Source organism: Ranitomeya imitator, chromosome 6 (assembly GCF_032444005.1).
Source record: "Ranitomeya imitator isolate aRanImi1 chromosome 6, aRanImi1.pri, whole genome shotgun sequence".
NCBI classification, from domain to species: domain Eukaryota; kingdom Metazoa; phylum Chordata; class Amphibia; order Anura; family Dendrobatidae; genus Ranitomeya; species Ranitomeya imitator.
In genome coordinates this window covers 288,296,941-288,318,207 of record NC_091287.1, presented here as the reverse complement: position 1 = coordinate 288,318,207, position 21,267 = coordinate 288,296,941, and the positions used below count along the sequence as shown (strand labels likewise).

General features: G+C 42.2%; 1 protein-coding gene across 3 annotated transcripts in view; it reads left to right on the top strand.

The window, feature by feature from the left end:
• The window catches only part of PIGN (phosphatidylinositol glycan anchor biosynthesis class N), a 503,276-nt gene extending 487,373 nt beyond the window's left edge, over positions 1-15,903 (top strand). For 2 of the 3 annotated variants that reach the window (XM_069730623.1, XM_069730624.1), the window contains exon 29: positions 14,117-15,903. In XM_069730623.1, the coding sequence (XP_069586724.1) occupies positions 14,117-14,240 (124 nt within the window). In that variant the 3' untranslated portion in view covers positions 14,241-15,903. The remainder of the gene's footprint in view (positions 1-14,116) is intronic. The other variant, XM_069730625.1, reaches the window with a different exon arrangement.
• Positions 15,904-21,267: the final 5,364 nt, after the last annotated feature.

Here is a 21,267-nt window from a genome sequence, read left to right as displayed (position 1 = left end):
TCTGAAAGTGTCTGCCATTCTAGCCCTGATGGTGTTCTTTCATCTTTGGAACAAACTCCGCTTTGCCACATAGTTGGCTGCATTTTCCTACACATTTTGCCCTTCATTCCAGTACAGTTTATTCTTCCTGCTACAATATACGCAAATGCGGGACAACTGTTTTGTTAGCAAGACCAATTTTATAGTCAGCCAATGTGTTTTAGAAGCATGCCTCCCTCTGTGATTACCGTATTTTTCCGACCATAAGACGCACTTTTTTTCCTCCAAATTTGGGAGGAAAGTGTGGGTGCGTCTTATGGTACGGATGTAGCATGTGGGGAGGGGGGCAGCAGTGAGTGGGATCGCACTGTTATCCCACTTCAGGATGTCCCCGCTGCCCAGAATCAGTGCTGGAGAAACCATGTGCTCCCGATGATTAAGTGCAGTGCATATTCATTAGCGGCTCCCCGCCCACCTATCAGCTGAGCGGTGAGTCGGGAGCAGCAAATGCTTAAGCAGGGACACACATGGCTTCTCCAGCGCTGATTCCTGCAGCAGCTGGGCAGGTCTGTGTGTCTGGGGGAGAGGAGGCAGCAGCAGGGGCCAAGGGAGAGAGGAGATGGCTGCATACCTGCCTGCCATGCCTGAGCTGGACACTGAGTTCTGTGCAGGAGGACCTGTGATGATGTCAGGAGTGGGCGGGCTGGAGCATCACATGGCAGCTCAGAGCCCTCCCTCTTCTTGACATCATCACAGGTCGTTCAGGCTCTCCAGTCTCCACTAGAATCTGCAGCTTCCTCATAACCTGTGCTGTGGAAAGGAAAGAGGGACTGCTCTGTGTACAGTAATGGGATGCTCCAGCTTTAACCTCACCACAGTGTGGCTGGCTGCCACATTTAAGAGGTTAGTCTTTACAAAACACAATAAAGCACTCTGCCACTCCTTTGGTGAACTATAACTCCCAGCATGCCATAGGATCTGCAGGACATGCTGGGAGTTATAGTTCTCCCATGGGATTTTAAAGCAGCACTCCAGTGTTATTTTGCAGTGCTGGAGTGGTGCTTTAAATATAAGCCCTATGCCCCCATTCTTATACTCACCCTCCAGCATCTTCATATAGTGCTTTACAGACACCACACTGGTCCCGCAGCTTCCAACATAATAACATACTATTATATATAATAACACCACATATAATAGTATGTCATTTATGTTATTAAATATTTTACCACATTTTTTAGCTTCAAATATTTTTTTTCCCTATTTTCCACCTCTAAAACCTGGGTGCGCCTTATAGTCCGCTGCGTCTTATAGTCCGAAAAATACGGTAATAATTCCTGGAAGGATTTTCTTTTTTGCTCAATGTCTCTAGAAGCTTTGAATGGGTCCTGGATCTTCATTTTCAAATAAAGCCAAATTTGTCACATTGTGCCCCTTTCTGTCCAAGCCCTGCCATTTGTCCAAACAGAACTTTTTTACTACATATGGGATATCGCTGCACTCATAATAAAGTGGGTAACGAATTGTGGGGTCCACTTTTTGATGTTATTTCTGAAAAAGTGAGACATTCAGGTCTAAAACAAGATTCTCGTGGAAAAAAATGAATTTTTTCAATATGACGACCTAATGTTATCAAACTCTGTGTCATACATGTGGGTTCAAATTGCTCAATATACCCCTGATTAAAATCTTTGAGGGGTGTAGTTTCCAAAACGGGGTCAGTTGTGGGGGGTTTCTGCTGTTAGGCACATCTACAAACCCAAAATGGCGTCCGCTCTCACAATTAAGAGATTAAAAAGTCAAACGGCGCGCCTTCCCTTCCAAGCTCCGCAGTGCGCCCAAACAGAGGTTTACCCCCACATACGGGGTATCAACATACTCAGGACAAACTGCACAACAACTTTTGGGGTCCATTATGTCTTGCTACCCTTGGGAAAATAAAAAATTGGAGGTGAAAAGATCATTTTTGTGAAAAAAAAATGATTTCAATTTTTTCGGCTCTACGTTATAAACTTGTGTGAAGCACTTGGGGGTTCAAAGTGTTGACCACACACCTAGATAAGTTCCTTAGGCGGTCTAGTTTCCAAAATGGTGTCACTTGTGGGGGGTTTCCACTGTTTAGGCACATCAGGGGCTCTCCAAACGCGACATGGTGTCCGATCTCAATTCCAGAGAATTCTATGTTGAAAAAGTCAAATGGCGCTCCTTCCCTTCTGAGCTCTACTGTGCACCCAAACAGAGGTTTACCCCCACGTACGGGGTATCGACATACTCAGGACAAATTGCACAACTTTTGGGGCCCATTATGTCTTGCTACCCTTGGGAAAATAAAAAATTGGGGGTGAAAAGATCATTTTTGTGAAAAAAAAAATGATTTTCAATTTTTTCGGCTCTACGTTATAAACTTGTGTGAAGCACTTGGGGGTTCAAAGTGTTGACCACACACCTAGATAAGTTCCTTAGGGGGTCTAGTTTCCAAAATGGTGTCACTTGTGGGGGGTTTCCACTGTTTAGGCACATCAGGGGCTCTCCAAACGCGACATGGTGTCCGATCTCAATTCCAGAGAATTCTATGTTGAAAAAGTCAAATGGCGCTCCTTCCCTTCTGAGCTCTACTGTGCACCCAAACAGAGGTTTACCCCCACATACGGGGTATCGACATGCTCAGGACAAATTGCACAACAACTGTTGGGGTCGATTTTGTCTTGCTACCCTTGGGAAAATAAAAAATTGGGGGTGAAAAGATCATTTTTGTGAAAAAAAAAATGATTTTTAATTTTTTCGGCTCTACGTTATAAACTTGTGTGAAGCACTTGGGGGTTCAAAGTGTTGACCACACACCTAGATAAGTTCCTTAGGGGGTCTAGTTTCCAAAATGGTGTCACTTGTGGGGGGTTTCCACTGTTTAGGCACATCAGGGGCTCTCCGAACGCGACATGGTGTCCGATCTCAATTCCAGAGAATTCTATGTTGAAAAAGTCAAATGGCGCTCCTTCCCTTCTGAGCTCTACTGTGCACCCAAACAGAGGTTTACCCCCACATACGGGGTATCGACATACTCAGTACAAATTGCACAACAACTTTTGGGGTCCATTTTGTCTTGCTACCCTTGGGAAAATAAAAAATTGGGGGTGAAAAGATAATTTTTGTGAAAAAAAAATGATTTTTAATTTTTTCGGCTCTACGTTATAAACTTGTGTGAAGCACTTGGGGGTTCAAAGTGTTGACCACACACCTAGATAAGTTCCTTAGGGGGTCTAGTTTCCAAAATGGTGTCACTTGTGGGGGGTTTCCACTTTGTAGGCACATCAGCGGCTCTCCAAACGCGACATGGTGTCCGATCTCAATTCCAGGGAATTCTATGTTGAAAAAGCCAAATGGCGCTCCTTCCCTTCTCAGCTCTACTGTGCACCCAAACAGTGGTCCCTCCCCACATATGGAGTATCGGCATTCTCCGGACAAATTGCACAACAAATTATGTGGTTCATTTTCTTTTTTTACACTTGTGAAAATAAAAAAAATTGGTTCTGAAGTAAAATGTTTGTGAAAAAAAGTAAAATGTTCATTTTTTCCTTCCACATTGCTTCAGTTCCTGTGCAGCAACTGAAGGGTTAATAAACTTCTTGAATGTGGTTTTGCGCACCTTGAGGGGTGCAGTTTTTAGAATGGTGTCAATTTTGGGCATTTTCTGCTACATAGACCCCTCAAACTGACTTCAAATGTGAGGTGGTCCCTAAAAAAAATGGTTTTGTAAATTTTGCTGTAAAAATAAGAAATTGCTGGTCAAATTTTAACCCTTATAACTCCCTAATAAAAAAAAAAAAATTTTCCAAAATTGTGCTGATGTAAAGTAGACATATGGGAAATGTTATTTATTGACCATTTTGTGTGACATATCTCTGATGTAAGGGAATAAAAATTCAAATTTTGAAAATTGCGACATTTTCAAAATTTTCGCCATATTTCCGTTTTTTTAATAAATAAAAGCAAGTAATATCAAATAAATGTTACCACTAACATGAAGTACAATATGTCACGAAAAAACAGTCTCAGAATCAGCGGGATCCGTTGAAGCGTTCCAGAGTTATAACCTCATAAAGTGACAGTGGTCAGAATTGTAAAAATTGGCCTGGTCATTAAGTACCAAATTGGCTCTATCACTAAGGGGTTAAGGTCTGGATTTTGACTAGGCCACTCCAAAAACATTTACACGTTTCCCCTTAAACCGCTCAAGTGTTGCTTTAGCAGTATGCTTTTGGTCATTATCTTGTTGGAATGTGAACATAGCAACATAGTTAGCAAGGCCGAAAAAAGACATTTGTCCATCCAGTTCAGCCTATATTCCGTCAGAATAAATCCCCAGATCTACGTCCTTCTAAAGAACCTAATGACTGTAAGATACAGTATTGTTACGCTCCAGGAAGACATCCAGGCTTCTCTTGAACCCCTCGACTGAATTCGCCATCACCACCTCCTCAGGCAAGGAGTTCCAGATTCTCACTGCCTTAACAGTAAAGAATCCTCTTCTATGTTGGTGGAAAAAACTTCTCTCCTCCAGACTCCAGATGTAGTAAATGCCCCCTTGTGACCGTCAGCTTACTTGGTATAAACAGATCCTCGGAGAGATATTTGTATTGTTCCCTTATATACAAATACATGGTTATTAGATCGCTCCTCAGTCGTCTTTTTTCTAGACTAAATAATCCTAATTTTTCTAATCTCTCTCGGCATTGTAGTTCACCCATCCCATGGGGGAACCTCTGCCCAGTCTCAAATCACTGACAGACTGACAGGTTTTGCTCAAGAATATTCCTCTATTTCTCACCATACATCTCCCTCTCGACTCTGGTCATATGGACAGATACTCCAGTCTCTGCTTGAGAGCTCCTTCAGGGTTACCTTTGATCTCCGTGCTGCCTCACTTCTTCGCCAGGCTGACAGTTTTGGATTGCAGCCCTCTCTTGGCAGGTTTGTTGTGGTACTATGTTCTTTCTATTTGATGATAATAAATTTGATGGTGCTCTGGGGGATCATCAGAGATTGCAATTTATTTTTATAACTCACCCCTTACTTGTACTTCTCGACAACTTTTCCCTGATATCTCCTTGGTCCTGGTGGTGTGCTTTGGTGAGTGGGCCTCTTGCTTAGTGGTGTTGCAGCCTCTGTGGCCTTTCAGAAAAGGTGTGTGTATTCTGACAGACCATGTGACACTTAGATTGCACACAGGTGGACTTCCTTTCACTAAGCATGTAACTTGCTTGCACTAGAAGTTTTTAGGGACTTCATCGCTAAAAGAATTGAGTACATATGCAAAAGAAGAAAAAATGTCCTGCTCCACCGAATCCGTGAAGAAAAGTTTCTTTATTCACAAATTTTAACATAGAGGGTACAAACTTCAGCACAAACCATATGGGTGTGAATCTCAACACGTGTCTGGAGACTGAGCTCCCTTAATAATAATAATAATCTTTATTTTTATATAGCGCTAACATATTCCGCAGCGCTCTACAGTTTGCACACATTATCATCGCTGTCCCTGATGGGGCTCACAATCTAGATTCCCTATCAGTATGTCTTTGGAATCATGACATAATCATGACATGAATACATATGCGCATGCCAATTTTTAGTTGTTTGATCCCATAAATTTAATTTATGGCTATATTTTTCTCAATTCACTTCACCTATTAGACTGCTTAGTAGCAATGCATTACACACACATCGGATTACAAGAATATTTAAAAACAAGTTAAAATTGAGCGCCCCCAGATGCAGGGCCGCGGGTTACTCGGTACCGGTCTGGCTCAGTTCTGGGGTTGTCATGGTGGCTGGACCCGATCCGTGACCCTGCTAAAGGGCGTCCAATAAAAGGTGATACAAGTCTGTCAAGGTTTCGTGATGTCACCTGTGGTATTCGGTCAGGGTGACCGACGCTGCTCGGGGTCCACTGGGGTGATGTGATGGCAGCTAGGTGGTATACCTTCCCACAGGGGAAGTATGTCCCCAGGGCTTCCCAGTGGTGTAGGTGACGATGGTGTGAGGTGCAGTCAATAACGAGGACACAGGGTTGCAGTCTCTTTACCTCTTTACTGGTGACTTCAGGATCCTCAATCCAGAGCACTGTTAACAGGGCTGTCTGAGACCAGCTGGTCCGAAGGCACATCCAGAGTTCCCTTTGCAGGTGGAAATCGTTGCCTACCACTAGCGCCTGTGTGTTGTAGTGCTTCCCTGCTGAGCATTCGGGATAGTCCTCACAACTTATATTCTCGTTCTTTCTCATTCTTTCTAGTTCTTTCTCGTTCTTTCTATTCTCCGTCCCCCAGGTTTGTTATGGCTAGGACGCACCCGTTTGATGGGAAGGCTCGGAGCTCTTCCGGGACCCTAGAGATGCCCCTCTCCACGCGTTGCCCCCTATGTCTGCTTAGGTGATGTAAGGTAGACAGCCAACCTATAATTAACTGTCCTGCGGTATTTGAAGTAAGGCATAAAGTCAGTTACTTCCTCTGTGTTCCGGGCACCGGCTACGTGCCTCAGTAGGATGTTGCCGTTCTCTGGGCACGACTCCTACTGGCTCTCCTTTGTGCTTTGATCTCGTTTCTCACTGTCCACAATATCCTTCGCTTCGTGTCCTTTCTTTGGATGCCGCCGCAGATAGCGCAGGCGCGGCTCCGTAACGTTCTATCCTTGTCGCTAGGTGCCTGCCAGGTTCCCACGCCTGACAGGGACCCCCCTGAATCTTCCCCCCGCAACACCCCCTGCCACGGGATGTTGCCTGAAGAAAACCCAGTCAGCTTCTGACTAACTTCCTATCCAACCCCCAGTTTTACCAGTGTGAGGAGTGGCCTAATAAATAAAACCTTATGCTCCCCCTAGTGGCCGGAGTGTGAAGTGTAATGTGTGCTGGTGATACCTGGTCAGATGAACTCCTTTAGTGCCATCAGACGTACCATCACTCCCCTTAGTGGCAGAGCGATACTACTGCAACGACCAGGTCTCTGGGGCGCTGCAAAAATGTAACAAAATAGGTAAAAGCCAAGGGGGTGAATACTTTCACAAGATTCTGTAGTACTAATATTTTGCTACATAATACGCATTGTTTTATTTTTTCTTAAATCTGAATATATCTTATCCCATTAGAGAAATCCTTTTCTTTCTCCTACTGGACTGATCATTAATTTTAAAATTTCCATTTCACGAATAAAATCTGTCTTAGTTTCTCGCATCACATTTGCAAGTGTGACCCTGGCTGTTGTGAATTCTGTGGCCGAGTTCACTTCTGTGGTCACAAGTGGTATTGCAGTCTCTGGGCTTCCTCCCTCAGGTGTTTTGGTGAGCTCGTTGGCTGCCTTGCTATTTAGCTCCACCTGAGTCTGTCTTCCTTGCTCCTTGTCAATGTTCCAGTGTTGGATCTGAGCTACTGCATCTTTCCTGTGGCCTGCTGCTCTGCTAGATAAGTGCTTCTAGTTTGTTTTCTGTTTTTTCTGTCCAGCTTGCTATTAACTTTTGCTGGAAGCTTTGAGAAGCAAAGGGGTGCACCGCCGTGCTGTTAGTTCGGCACGGTGGGTCTTTTTGCCCCTTTGCGTGGTTTTCGTTTTAGGGTTTTTTGTAGACTGCATAGTTCTCTTTGCTATCCTCGCTCTGTCTAGAATATCGGGCCTCACTTTGCTGAATCTATTTCATTCCTACGTTTGTCTTTTCATCTTGCTAACAGTCATTATATGTGGGGGGCTGCCTATTCCTTTGGGGTATTTCTCTGAGGTAAGTCAGGCTTGTATTTCTATCTTCAGGCTAGTCAGCTCCTCAGGCAGTGCCGAGTTGCATAGGTAGTTGATAGGCGCAATCCACTGCTGCTTATAGTTGTGTGAGGATAGATCAGGTACTGCAGTCTACAGAGATTCCACGTCTCAGAGCTCGTCCTATTGTTTTTGGTTATTGCCAGATCTCTGTATGTGCGCTGATTACTGCACGCTGTGTTGCCTGATTGCCAGCCATAACAGTACAAGGAGCCCTCCAATGATTTCCAATAGAGGGAAAAAAGAAATCCTGACATCATTTTTTTTCCTTAGCTCTGTCTTCAGTCTTTTTTTTCCCCTAGACATTAGAGTGCTTCAGGACACAGCTGTGGACATGGATATTCAGGCTCTGTGCTCCTCAATTGATAATCTCGTTGTAAATGTACAAAAGATTCAAGATACTATTGATCAGAAATCGATGCTAGAACCAAGAATTCCGATTCCTGATTTGTTTTTTGGTGACAGAACTAAGTTCTTGAGCTTCAGAAATAATTGTAAGCTATTTTTGGCCTTGAAACCTCATTCTTCTGGTAATCCTATTCAACAGGTTTTGATTATTATTTCTTTTTTGCGCGGCGACCCACAGGACTGGGCGTTTTCTCTTGCACCAGGAGATTCTGCATTGAGTAATGTTGATGCATTTTTCCAGGCGCTGGGATTGCTTTACGATGAGCCTAATTCAGTGGATCAAGCTGAGAAAAATCTGCTGGCTTTATGCCAGGGTCAGGATGATGTAGAAGTATATTGTCAGAAATTTAGGAAATGGTCAGTACTCACTCTGTGGAATGAATCTGCACTAGCGGCTTTGTTCAGAAAGGGTCTCTCTGAAGCTCTTAAGGATGTAATGGTGGGATTTCCTATGCCTGCTGGTTTGAATGAGTCTATGTCCTTGGCCATTCAGATCGGTCGTCGCTTGCGCGAGCGTAAATCTGTGCACCATCTGGCGGTATTGTCTGAGAGTAAGCCTGAGCCTATGCAGTGCGACAGGACTATGACTAAAGTAGAACGGCACGAACACAGACGTCTGAACAGACTGTGTTTTTATTGTGGTGATTCTACTCATGCTATTTCTAATTGTCCTAAACGCACTAGGCGGTTCGATAGCTCTGCCGTTATTGGTACTGTACAGTCCAAATTCCTTTTGTCCATTACCTTAATGTGCTCTTTGTCATCATATTCTGTCATGGCGTTTGTGGATTCAGGCGCTGCCCTGAATCTGATGGATTTGGATTATGCTAAACGTTGTGGATTTTTCTTGGAGCCTTTGCGGTGTCCTATTCCGTTGAGAGGAATTGATGCTACACCTTTGGCCAAGAATAAGCCTCAGTACTGGGCCCAGCTGACCATGTGCATGGCTCCTGCACATCAGGAAGTTATTCGCTTTTTGGTACTGCATAATTTGCATGATGTGGTCGTGTTGGGGTTGCCATGGCTACAAACCCATAATCCAGTATTGGATTGGAACTCTATGTCGGTAACCAGCTGGGGTTGTCAGGGAGTACATGGTGATGTTCCATTTTTGTCTATTTCGTCATCCATTCCTTCTGACCTTCCCGTTTCTCAAAAAATGTCGGTCATTTGGGTGGTCTGTGATCGCTTTTCTAAAATGGTCCATCTGGTGCCCTTGGTTAAATTGCCTTCCTCCTCTGATTTGGTGCCTTTGTTCTTCCAGCATGTGGTTCGTTTACATGGCATTCCTGAGAATATTGTTTCTGACAGAGGTTCCCAGTTTGTCTCGAGGTTCTGGCGAGCCTTTTGTGGTAGGATGGGCATTGACCTATCTTTTTCCTCGGCCTTCCATCCTCAGACTAATGGCCAGACCGAACGAATCAATCAGACCTTGGAAACATATCTGAGATGTTTTGTTTCCGCTGACCAGGATGATTGGGTGTCATTTTTGCCGTTGGCTGAGTTCGCCCTTAATAATCGGGCCAGCTCGGCTACCTTGGTCTCTCCATTTTTCTGCAATTCTGGGTTCCATCCTCGTTTCTCTTCAGGACAGGTTGAGTCTTCGGACTGTCCTGGTGTGGATTATGTGGTGGACAGGTTGCAGCAGATCTGGACTCAGGTAGTGGACAATTTGACCTTGTCCCAGGAGAAGGCTCAGCTTTTCGCTAATCGCAGACGCCGTGTGGGACCCCGACTTCGTGTTGGGGATCTGGTTTGGTTATCTTCTCGTCATATTCCTATGAAGGTTTCCTCTCCTAAATTTAAACCTCGTTTTATTGGTCCGTATAGGATTTCTGAGATTCTCAATCCGGTGTCTTTTCGTCTGACCCTCCCAGACTCCTTTTCCATACATAATGTATTCCATAGGTCGTTGTTGAGGAGATACGTGGCACCTATGGTTCCATCTGTGGAGCCTCCTGCCCCTGTTTTGGTGGAGGGGGAATTGGAGTATATTGTGGAGAAGATTTTGGATTCTCGTGTCTCTAGACGGAAACTCCAGTATTTGGTCAAATGGAAGGGTTATGCTCAGGAAGATAATTCCTGGGTTTTTGCCTCTGATGTCCATGCCCCAGATCTTGTTCGTGCCTTTCATGTGGCTCATCCTGGTCGGCCTGGGGGTTCTGGTGAGGGTTCGGTGATCCCTCCTCAAGGGAGGGGTACTGTTGTGAATTCTGTGGCTGAGTTCACTTCTGTGGTCACAAGTGGTATTGCAGTCTCTGGGCTTCCTCCCTCAGGTGTTTTGGTGAGCTCGTTGGCTGCCTTGCTATTTAGCTCCACCTGAGTCTGTCTTCCTTGCTCCTTGTCAATGTTCCAGTGTTGGATCTGAGCTACTGCATCTTTCCTTGGGCCTGCTGCTCTGCTAGATAAGTGCTTCTAGTTTGTTTTCTGTTTTTTCTGTCCAGCTTGCTATTAACTTTTGCTGGAAGCTTTGAGAAGCAAAGGGGTGCACCGCCGTGCTGTTAGTTCGGCACGGTGGGTCTTTTTGCCCCTTTGCGTGGTTTTCGTTTTAGGGTTTTTTGTAGACTGCATAGTTCTCTTTGCTATCCTCGCTCTGTCTAGAATATCGGGCCTCACTTTGCTGAATCTATTTCATTCCTACGTTTGTCTTTTCATCTTGCTAACAGTCATTATATGTGGGGGGCTGCCTATTCCTTTGGGGTATTTCTCTGAGGTAAGTCAGGCTTGTATTTCTATCTTCAGGCTAGTCAGCTCCTCAGGCAGTGCCGAGTTGCATAGGTAGTTGATAGGCGCAATCTACTGCTGCTTATAGTTGTGTGAGGATAGATCAGGTACTGCAGTCTACAGAGATTCCACGTCTCAGAGCTCGTCCTATTGTTTTTGGTTATTGCCAGATCTCTGTATGTGCGCTGATTACTGCACGCTGTGTTGCCTGATTGCCAGCCATAACACCTGGCCTTAAGTGAATACAGGTTTTCCCATTACTGAAATAGGAGATGGCAACTGTACCTTTCATTTGAGGAGAACTTGCAACAGAATGTCTGCTTCAAGTTTCTCCCTAAAATAAACTTTTAAAAGCACCAACTGTCATGTCAAGTCTTAGTAATGCGAAATTCTACCTTCGCTGAATATTGTTTTTTACCTCTGAAATTGAGAATGAAAGATCAGTCCAGGAGGAGAAAAAAAGCCGATTACTCTGATAAGATATATTACAAAGCTCCTTATTTCAGGTCTATTTTTGATTTATGAAATATATGTAAACGGTTACGTTTTTACATGCAGAGTTATCTTATGTGAGTAATGGAAAGAAAATTAACATTGACCATCATTCTCCAAATATCCCCAATTATCCCAGCTTCCTAGACCTATAATGGTCTGACATGCTAGGGATTGGGTTTTTGATGAGAATTACAAACATCTTTAAAGGTCTTAGAAGATGGAGGGCTTTACCAGTAAGTTAATTGGATAATTTATTCATTAGGACGATAATTAACACTTTATAGTGCTAGGAACCCACCGATACAATAAGTTAAAATCCATTTGTTCTTTAAGCCAACTATCTGAAATTGAAGAGCTGAGGGACAATGAAACATTTTAACTTCCAAGAAAATACTAAACTAACCAGTAGAGCGAATTAATTGATATATTACCATTACAAAAGGCAGATGTCTAGAAGAAGTCATCTCAGATCATTTTGTGTCCTTCATTGTAAGGGAATGGAAAGTGTGGCGTCAGGGCAATTTTTTGTTTGATTAGCCTTTAACCTCCCTCAGTTGTCTGACTCCATAAAAACCTTCATTTCACATTTATGGCGCAGTACAGCATTGACCTTCCATCTCCCGCAACAGTTTTGGTTCTGGATGTCCAAGGTTCTGAGAAGGTTATTAACTCCCATGGAAAGACTGGCTAGCATGTAATTGTTTATATCCATAAAGTCAACGTTATAGCTGTGACCTTTCATGTAGCTCTGTGCCTGTAGATTGCTTGATAACACGTTTCTCCCCCATTTGAAAAAGCTTTTGTAGCTCAATGAGAAATATTTATGTCAGTGGTTGGTATAAAAAAAAATGACCGTTCTGAGCAGAAACAAATTGTAAATGTCTCTAGATATTGATCTAGAAGTGAACAACAACCAATAGTGTGGTGAGTATAACATTATCGATTACGGTCTTCTCATTGACCTCCTATTGGTCACCATTTACAGGGACGTCATGTAAAGAAAAAGTGCACAAAGTCCTCTTAATTTTTAAGAACTCTGTTTGCTATTGGCAATAGGAAACATTATGAAAACCCACATAGACCCATTATTTGTAACTGGTCTACTCTTCCTATGCTGTAGCACTACGGTGGTCTTATTAGGGTCCAGCAGTAATGACATCCCATCATTGACTGGCTACATTGAATGGAACAGGACACTTCTGATGGTATCACGTTCCATTCATCGCTGATCAGTAAACCCATATTCACACACAGCAGTGGTGGTCTGTGTCATATGTGGATTTTGCTACAGACTTTTGCAGGAAAATTAACATTTTCTGTTAAAATGCATACAATCCATGGCAAACCTGGAAAACATCTGCAACATGCCTTCACATCTGAGTGAATTTTGTACAATATACAGTTCTGCGCAAAGGTTTTAGGCACTTGTGGAAATAGTGCTTTAAAGGGAATCTGTCACCCCCTGAATTTAAGCTATTGCTATGGGCATACAGGTAATAGAATGGTTAAACCATTGTCTTCATCGATCTTGTGCACAGGCGCGGCGAGTCTCTTTGCTGCCCAGCACCATTTTTCCCTACCTGCCTAAAACTTTTGCACAGCTCTGTATATGCCACTTGTGAATATGGTGCGACAGTATGAAGCAGTGCGTTAATAGGAGATGTTCTAATATTTCCTTCCTGTTTCTGCACGTATCCCATTAGCCGCAATGGCTTTATAAACCACTTAGGGACAGATGTTTTTTGTTAATATCATTTGCTTCCAGTCAGTGAGCTTCTTACCTTTTCTCCACTAATTTAGTATTCTGCCCACTCAAGTCCTAATAAATAATAGATTTCCTTATTAATTTGATTTACTATTTGTATTTTGAAGATAGATGTAGCTTTATTTCGAGCAGTCATAGTTCTTGTGTAAGGTACTCTGTGCCCACTGACTACGTCCCCTTATACTTTCCAACAGCATTGGGTCCAGCTCTATATTGACAACGTATTTTATGTGGTCCAGGTTTGGCACAAAAGTCTGCTATCACTTTGTTACGGTAGACTTGCGAATACTCTTAGTGTGCACAGTGCACACTGTCAGGATTCTCATATCTCATAAGTTATATGATACGCATACTTCCGAGATGTGCACAGCCTCACTCAATTCATCGGCACCAGAAAACCCTGTAATTATGAGAAAACATGACTTTGTGGCACATTCTAGCGTACATGTATTACGGGTTCTCTTCCTACACTTTGTAGTGCTGCCCATCCCTTCTCTCTATAGCTGCATATGGATGGGTATGTGACCAGACCAGTCTATCAGCCTCCTCCAATTGAAAATCAGTCTGCTCATTTGAGAGTTTTTTTTTTTTTTTTAATTGGAGGAGTTTGATGGACTGGTCTTGTCACATGCTCCCCTATGAGCATTGAGGACACGAGCATTCGTTATATGGACAGATTTGCTGTGCAGTCTATGAGGAAGGCTGCAGTGACGAGAACAGGAAGACAAACTCTAGTGCTTATATATTAGTAAATGCTACAAAGTCATATTGGAGCACATCTGTTAAAGGGAATCCGGTCTTTGTCTCTATATGCTGCTCTCAGGTTAGGTAGCAAAAATGTGGTGACAGATACCTTTAAAAATAAAGACAAAGTGGCTTTGCCCTTTAAATATCCAGTTTGAATGTCCTTGGCTTGTAATGCAGTTACTAATGTGTATATTTCTTTTTTCAGTATCAGCCATTATGTCATTGCGATGTCGATGACCATATTCCTGATGCTTCTGAGTGGTTTGGTCTATTGGATGACAACCAAGAAGATAGCGTTTAGAAGAAAAAAGAAGCACCACGATCCGTGACAGAGAACAAGCGCCTCCGATCACGAAAACTGAGCCTGGAATGGATGCCCCATGTGCGCTGCTCGTTTCAGCACCTAAAATTCCGATATTTGACCTATCAGTAGTCCGGTAATAAGCCCAAACCATCCCAGCTGATAAGAGGAGTGCCGAGCAGAGGAGGCCCCTTTCCCAAAAGCAACACTGGCGGAATTAGTTTATGCTAATTACATTCCTCCATGCGAGGACCGGTTATTATTTCACCTTGCCTTCATATCGCTTGTAAGAGAGAAGAACTCCATCACCTTTGTTTGGGAATTTGGCAGGTGCCTATGAGGAACCTATGAATGGAAGCCTGGTGCAACTATGGCAAATATAAGGCTAGGCCGCTACGCCAGTATTGAGTCCACCACGTTGCCATAAAATTCCAGTATTACTCTCAGGTGGATCTTACTTTTTTCCTTTGGTGGTTGGGGAGGTACAAGCAAGTGGTGAATTGTGGGGTACTCTGGGGCCATGGGGCCCGAGCCTAATGCTGGACTGCAGTTCACTTTCTTACAGTAGCTCCATAGTCCAAATGTCTAACTCTGCCAAGCACCTTCTTGCCATAGGACTTGTTTGGTGTGGCACTAGAATAATATTATTACCTAATGGGTCCTATTATACATTGCTGGTGTATGTAAAGATGTGCACTGATCAGTCAGCCATTACATCAAAACTACCTGCCTTATATTACGAAGGCCACCTGGTGCTGCCAAACCGCTGTGGCTGGTGAAGATTTGACGACCACGTGCTGTCTGAAGGCATCCAGTAATAACTTAAAAAAAAAAAAAAATCCGTCAGCAGGTTGTTGAAATTTAATCTGAGTAGCGTAATATAGGGGCAGACAGCCTGAGACAAGGATATGTTACTTATTATGCTGTATGCTGTAGTTTCTATACAATAAATGTTTTATCAGCAGGAGATTATCACTGCTGGGCTAGGTCCAATCCAACTAATTTGTGTAACCTTCTCCCTGACCAATGAATGGCAATTTACTGACAATGCACAGTGTACACAGGAAGTTGCAAATCAGGGGTGCGGGTGGGGTTAAACATAGCACTGCCACATCTACAGCCGAGAAAATAGGGATTCTATCAAAACAGCACCAAGCAGACCAGTAAGTGATACATCAAAGGAATCAGGGTCTCAGCCCCTACATCCTTCAACTTTCATATTCCATCGCAAAAACCTGCTGAAAGATTGCCTTTAAAGTGAACCTGTCATCAGGATTGTGCACAGTAATCTACACAGTTTTAGGTCGGCGCCGTTATACTGACTAAAACGATACCTTGGTTTATGAAATCAGTCTTGTGGTTGTTGTTTAATCTTTATTTTCAGTTTCTGCCTAATATATTGACTTCATCTGTCACTGGTTTTAATGTTATGGCTGATCAGTGTTCGTTATGGGTTTACACAACCACGGACTGCAGCACGGATACGTTTCGTCTTTTTACTTCACATACAATGCTGCTGTGTATAATTTATTAAAGGCAATGTGACCTGAATGCTGGAACTCAGTGGAGGTCAATATGATTGTTATATGTGCTGTATATTTGGTAAGGGTGTTAATAATGGAGGTACATGCTCTCTGCATTTATATATAGTATTTTTATATGTTGATGATTAAACAATGGCATTCTTTTTATTTTTTTGAGGTTTGTCTTTTATCTTTGTTGCTGAAACTCTCACATCTGAGCAGAATGTATGGATAAAAAAGTCGGCAGGTTGTAGGTCATCAGCTATAACTCAGGTTAGGCTTGCCACTCTTTGGTCAATGTATTAATTGTATATGCTGGATTTTAGCACAATGCATAGGTCTGCGTAGACTGCTGCAAAAAAATGCAAACCTTGCACTGGATATCTTCCTATCTGAGCTCTGAGATGAGCTGTTTTTATTTATTTTACTTATGTAGCGCCAATAATTTCCACAGCGTTTTACAGACATCATCATCACAGTCTAAATTCCCTATCAGAAGGGAATGTGGGAGGAAACCGGAGTACCCGGAGAAAACCCACGCAAACACGGGGAGAACATACAAACTCCTTGCAGATGTTGTCCTTGGTGGGATTTGAGCCCAGGACTCCCTAGCGATGCAAGGCTGCTGTGCTAACCACGAAGCCACCGTGCTCCCAGCTTGAACAGTACTACTTATTGGCAGGTATAACACGAGGGGACAGAATTATTAACCCTATGCACTTTCTACACTTAGACATTCTTAAATTGCACCAAATTTGCAATGAAAGTCCCTCATGCCGGATGATACATTTTGTGCGTCTTGTAGGTGCCTATTCTATATTTCCAGCTATTGGATGTCCCATAATAAGCCATTCCCCTTTCCGTGGATCGAGCAGCATGTATCAGCTGTCGTATAACTCGGAAACTCCTCCATGGTATCGTCACAATGTAAAAGATTTTTCTTCATTTCTAGTAAATCAATGAAAACACACTAATGCTATAGTTTCTCATGAAACGTGGGCCGCCTTCAAGAGTCGACAGATTATGCCTGGATAAAATGGATCATCTTTGGAATAAGAGAAAAAAAGCCTTAAAAGCCTCGGTGTAGACAGAGTTGACAGCCAAGCAAATTAATTAGTCTCCTTGTATTTTCACCTCATTCTGAGTTCTATTCATTAGATTGCCTGTTTTCATCACTCAGCTGAAAGCAGCATTGAATTGCTGGGCGCTTTTCACTAATTACATGGCTTGAGCAGCAAATTTCCAGTATAGCCTCAAGTGTAAGAAATGTGCATCAAACACAAGTTAACAGTGTTCTATGTTAATCAATGTACATTAATGGAAGAACTGCACTTTACTAGAGTACGGTAGAAGTGTGATGACAATGATGGAAGCAGGACGTATGACACTTCGTTCAGTATATCACCCCTATGATCATCGCTGGCCTCAGGGTGTGCCACCTACCAAAGAAGACATCACAGGGCCGGCAGCTGAGGCGCGTTATCAGAATTACTACCAAAACTGCAAACACATTTGTGTGCCATTAATATTTAGTCCTGTTATGCTACTAGCCTCGGTACGCCAGTCATTGATTGACTTTTTGTAAAATGATTGTGGAGCGGTCATGGTTGGAAGTGCTCGGACTAAAATCTGCTCCCATAGGGCCAAGCATTTACAAGTGATAAATAGCCCTCAAAACTCTGCCAACATGGGTCCACGCTACATACCTATTTATCAAGAAAGTCCAGTGTCCTCACATTCTAAGAACTGCTTAGATCAAAATTTGCTAATTTTGCTTCCTATTTCATTCCCACTGATCTTCTCGGTATTTTGTTGTTTTTCTTTTTTTAATCTGCCATACTGTTCATTAGATATGGACCTTTTTATTTAGGTGACTAATATGCAAATTTGTGGGGGATTTTAGCCAAGAGGGCGTTGCTCACAGCCCAATGCCGAAAACTCTAAAGACACACCTCAACTTAATAAACACCATATAGCAATAAATAACATGGCCCATATCTCTGGATCCATATGGCAGATTTAAGAAAGAAAACCAACAGCATATTCAGGCGAGGAGTGGGAATAAAATAATAGTGAAAACTTTAGCCCCTTTTAACGTGGTGACAGGTCCTTTTTAGAGGTTCTTTATGCATACTGTCTTGACTATACTACCTTTTTTGGCCAATATTAATGTTGTTTTATACCTTCCAAGCTTGTACTCTGTACTGTATTATCGTTTTTTTTGTGTGTTTTTTTTTTTTTTATAAAGAAAACGGTAAAAATAGAATGTAAAATTAAAACAAAGCAATGTGGGTCCTGTGTTGTTGGTGTTACCCCCACTAATAATAGAGTGGTCAGAGAGAAATAATTTCTCACAGTCCTTCCTTAGCTGACATACTACCTCAATCTCCTGATTGACATGACAATTGCGACTAATTTTCCTTAATATTACATGTGATATTACATTTTGATTGAAAGGTGAGTTGGATATTTCCCTCATTCGGACTACAGTGACTTGAAACCCACTGATGATTTATCGCTTTTTGTGGTATTGTACCCACTCATGGCACAAAAAAACAAGGTGAGACCAATATTTCACCTTTTTAATTTTTTATTTTTTATTTTTCCTTTCTTATATTATCTTAGATAGCACCCTATAGCCTGCAGTTCATTTACACCATTGCATCTATCCAGTGGATTTATACTTATTTTCCTTGAAATCTTTGAAACAGGTTTGGATATAAAGCTTTCAGAGACTAAGTGTACATCTGCGTTACTATATCACAAATGTCTTAGTCTTTAATAATAAAAAGAATATTTTTAGAGAAAGCACGCATAAATGTTATGTAATAATAGAATGATTGTATATGCAGTTGTATAAAGTTCAGATCTCTGCTGTTAGCCTTTAAGTATAGATGTTCATATAGGGGAGTAAGATACAGGTTCTTCTCACAAAATTAGAATATAATCAAAACGTTAATTTATTTCAGTTCTTTTATGCAAAAAGTGAAACTCATATATAGTGTCATTAAAAACATAGTGATCTATTTCTGTTAACGTTGATGATTATGGCTTACAGCCAATGAAAACCCAAAAGTCATTATCTCAGTAAATTAGAATAATTAGCAAAAAACAAAGGCTTCCTAAGTTTCAGTAGCCGCCACAATCATGGGGAAGACTTCTGAAATGACAGATATCCAGAAGGCAGTCATTGAAACTCTCCACAAGGAGGGTAAGCCACAAAAGGTCATTGCTAAAGAAGCTGGCTGTTCACAGAGTGCTGTATCGATGCATATTAATGGAAAGTTGAGTGGAAGTAAAAAGTGTGGTAGAAAAAGATGCAAAAGCAACGGGGATAACTGCAGCCTTGAAAGGATTGTTAAGAAAAGGCCATTCAAAAATTTGTGGGAGATTCACAAGGTCACAAGGAGTGGACTGCTGCTGGAGTCATTACTTCAAGAGCCACCACAGACAGACATATCCAGGACATGGACTACAAGTGTCGCATTCCTTGTGTCAAGCCACTCATGACCAATAGACAATGCCAGAAGCATCTTACCTGGGTCAAGGGGAAAAAGAGCTGGAATGTTGCTCAGTGGTCCAATGTGTTGTTTTCAGATGGAAATAAATTTTGTATTTCATTTGGAAATTAAGGTCCCAGATTCTGGAGGAAGAGTGGAGAGGCACACAATCCAAGCTGCTTGAGGTCTAGTGTGAAGTTTCCACAATCAGTGATGGTTTGGGGATCCATGTCATCTTCTGGCGTAGGTCCTCTGTGTTTTCTCAAGACCAAAGTCAGCGCAGCCATCTACCATGAAATTTTAGAGCACTTCATGCTTCCCTCTGCCGACAAGCTTTTTGGAGATGGAAATTTAATTCTCCAGGACTTGGCACCTGTCCACACTGTCAAAAATACCAATACCTGGTTTAAAAAACAACAGTATCACTGTGCTTGACTGGCCAGCAAACTCGCCTGACCTTAATACCTTCATACTATAGAGAATCTATGGGGTATTGTCAAGAGGAAGATGAGACACACCAGACATAACAATGTAGACAAGCTGAAGGCTGCTATCAAAGCAACCTGGGCTTCCATAAGGTTGCCGTCATACTAGCAGTATTTGGTCAGTATTTTACATCAGTATTTGTAAGCCAAAACCAGGAGTGGGTGATAAATGCAGAAGTGGTGCATGTTTATATTATACTTTTCCTGTATTTGTTCCACTCCTGGTTTTGGCTTACAAATACTAATGTAAAATACTGACCAAATACTGCTAGTGTGACGGCAGCCTAACACCTCAGCTGTGTCACAGGCTGATCACCTCCAGGCCACACCACATTGATGCAGTAATTGATGCAATAGGAGCCCCCACCAAGTATTGAGTGCATTTACTGAACGTACATTTCAGTAGGCCAACATTTCGGATCTTAAAATCATTTTTCAAGCTGGTGTTATAAAGTATTCTAATTTACTGAGATAATGACTTTTGGGTTTTCATTGGCTTTAAGCCATAATCCTCAACATTAACAGAAAGAAACACATGAAATAGATCACTCTGTTTGTAATGACTCTATATAATATATGCGTTTCACTTTTTGTATTGAAGAACTGAAAAAAAAAATAACTTTTTGATGATATTCTAATGTTGTGAAAAGCACCTGACTTAGACTGAAAAGGGTATTCCCATCTCAAAGATCCTATCACCGTAGGTAGTACATGTGATAATAATATTAGTAAATACCTCCAATTATAAATATAGTATAGTTTTTCTGATTTGCGATGTCTCTTTCCTCATGTGCAGGCATTGCTGGACCTTAGATATGTTCCCTCATGTCGGATCAGCATGGGAAAATAATCGCAGATCTGAGCTGCCCCATAAAATAACACTGGGCTGAGTGCTATGCAGTGTTTTATCACATAGCACGCAGCCTTGTTACACGCTTGTGATTTCGGCCTAACCCAAAAAAGCTAATGTAGGTGCCTGAAATAGAAAAAAATCTTACAGATGTAGCAAAGGGTATCATGATCCAAAACGCACCATCTTGATAATTTGTCACAGAAGGTTATCTTATCTTAAAGGGAACCTGTCACCCCCGTTTTTTCAGTACGAGATAAAAATACTGTTAAATAGGGCCTGAGCTGTGCGTTACTATAGTGTATTTTGTGTACCCTGATTCCCCACCTATGCTGCCGAAATACCTTACCAAAGTCGCCGTTTTCGCCTGTCAATCAGGCTGGTCAGGTCAGATGGGCGTGGCGACATCACTGTTTCTTCCCCCAGATCTTGCATATATTTCCGTTGGTGGTGTAGTGGTTTGCGCATGCCCATCTTCTGAATCCACTGGGCAGGAGAAGAAAAAACGTGCGATCGGCGCTATTTCCCTGGTGATCTGTGGGATCAAGTCCCTTAGAAAATGGTGACACAAGTAAAAAAATGTTGTCACTTTGAAAAAAAAAAATTAAAAAAATATCTGATTATTTGTACTACACACTACAATACCGCAGCATGCAGTAAAAATCATGGTCTCCAATAAACAGCAGCCATGGGCTGG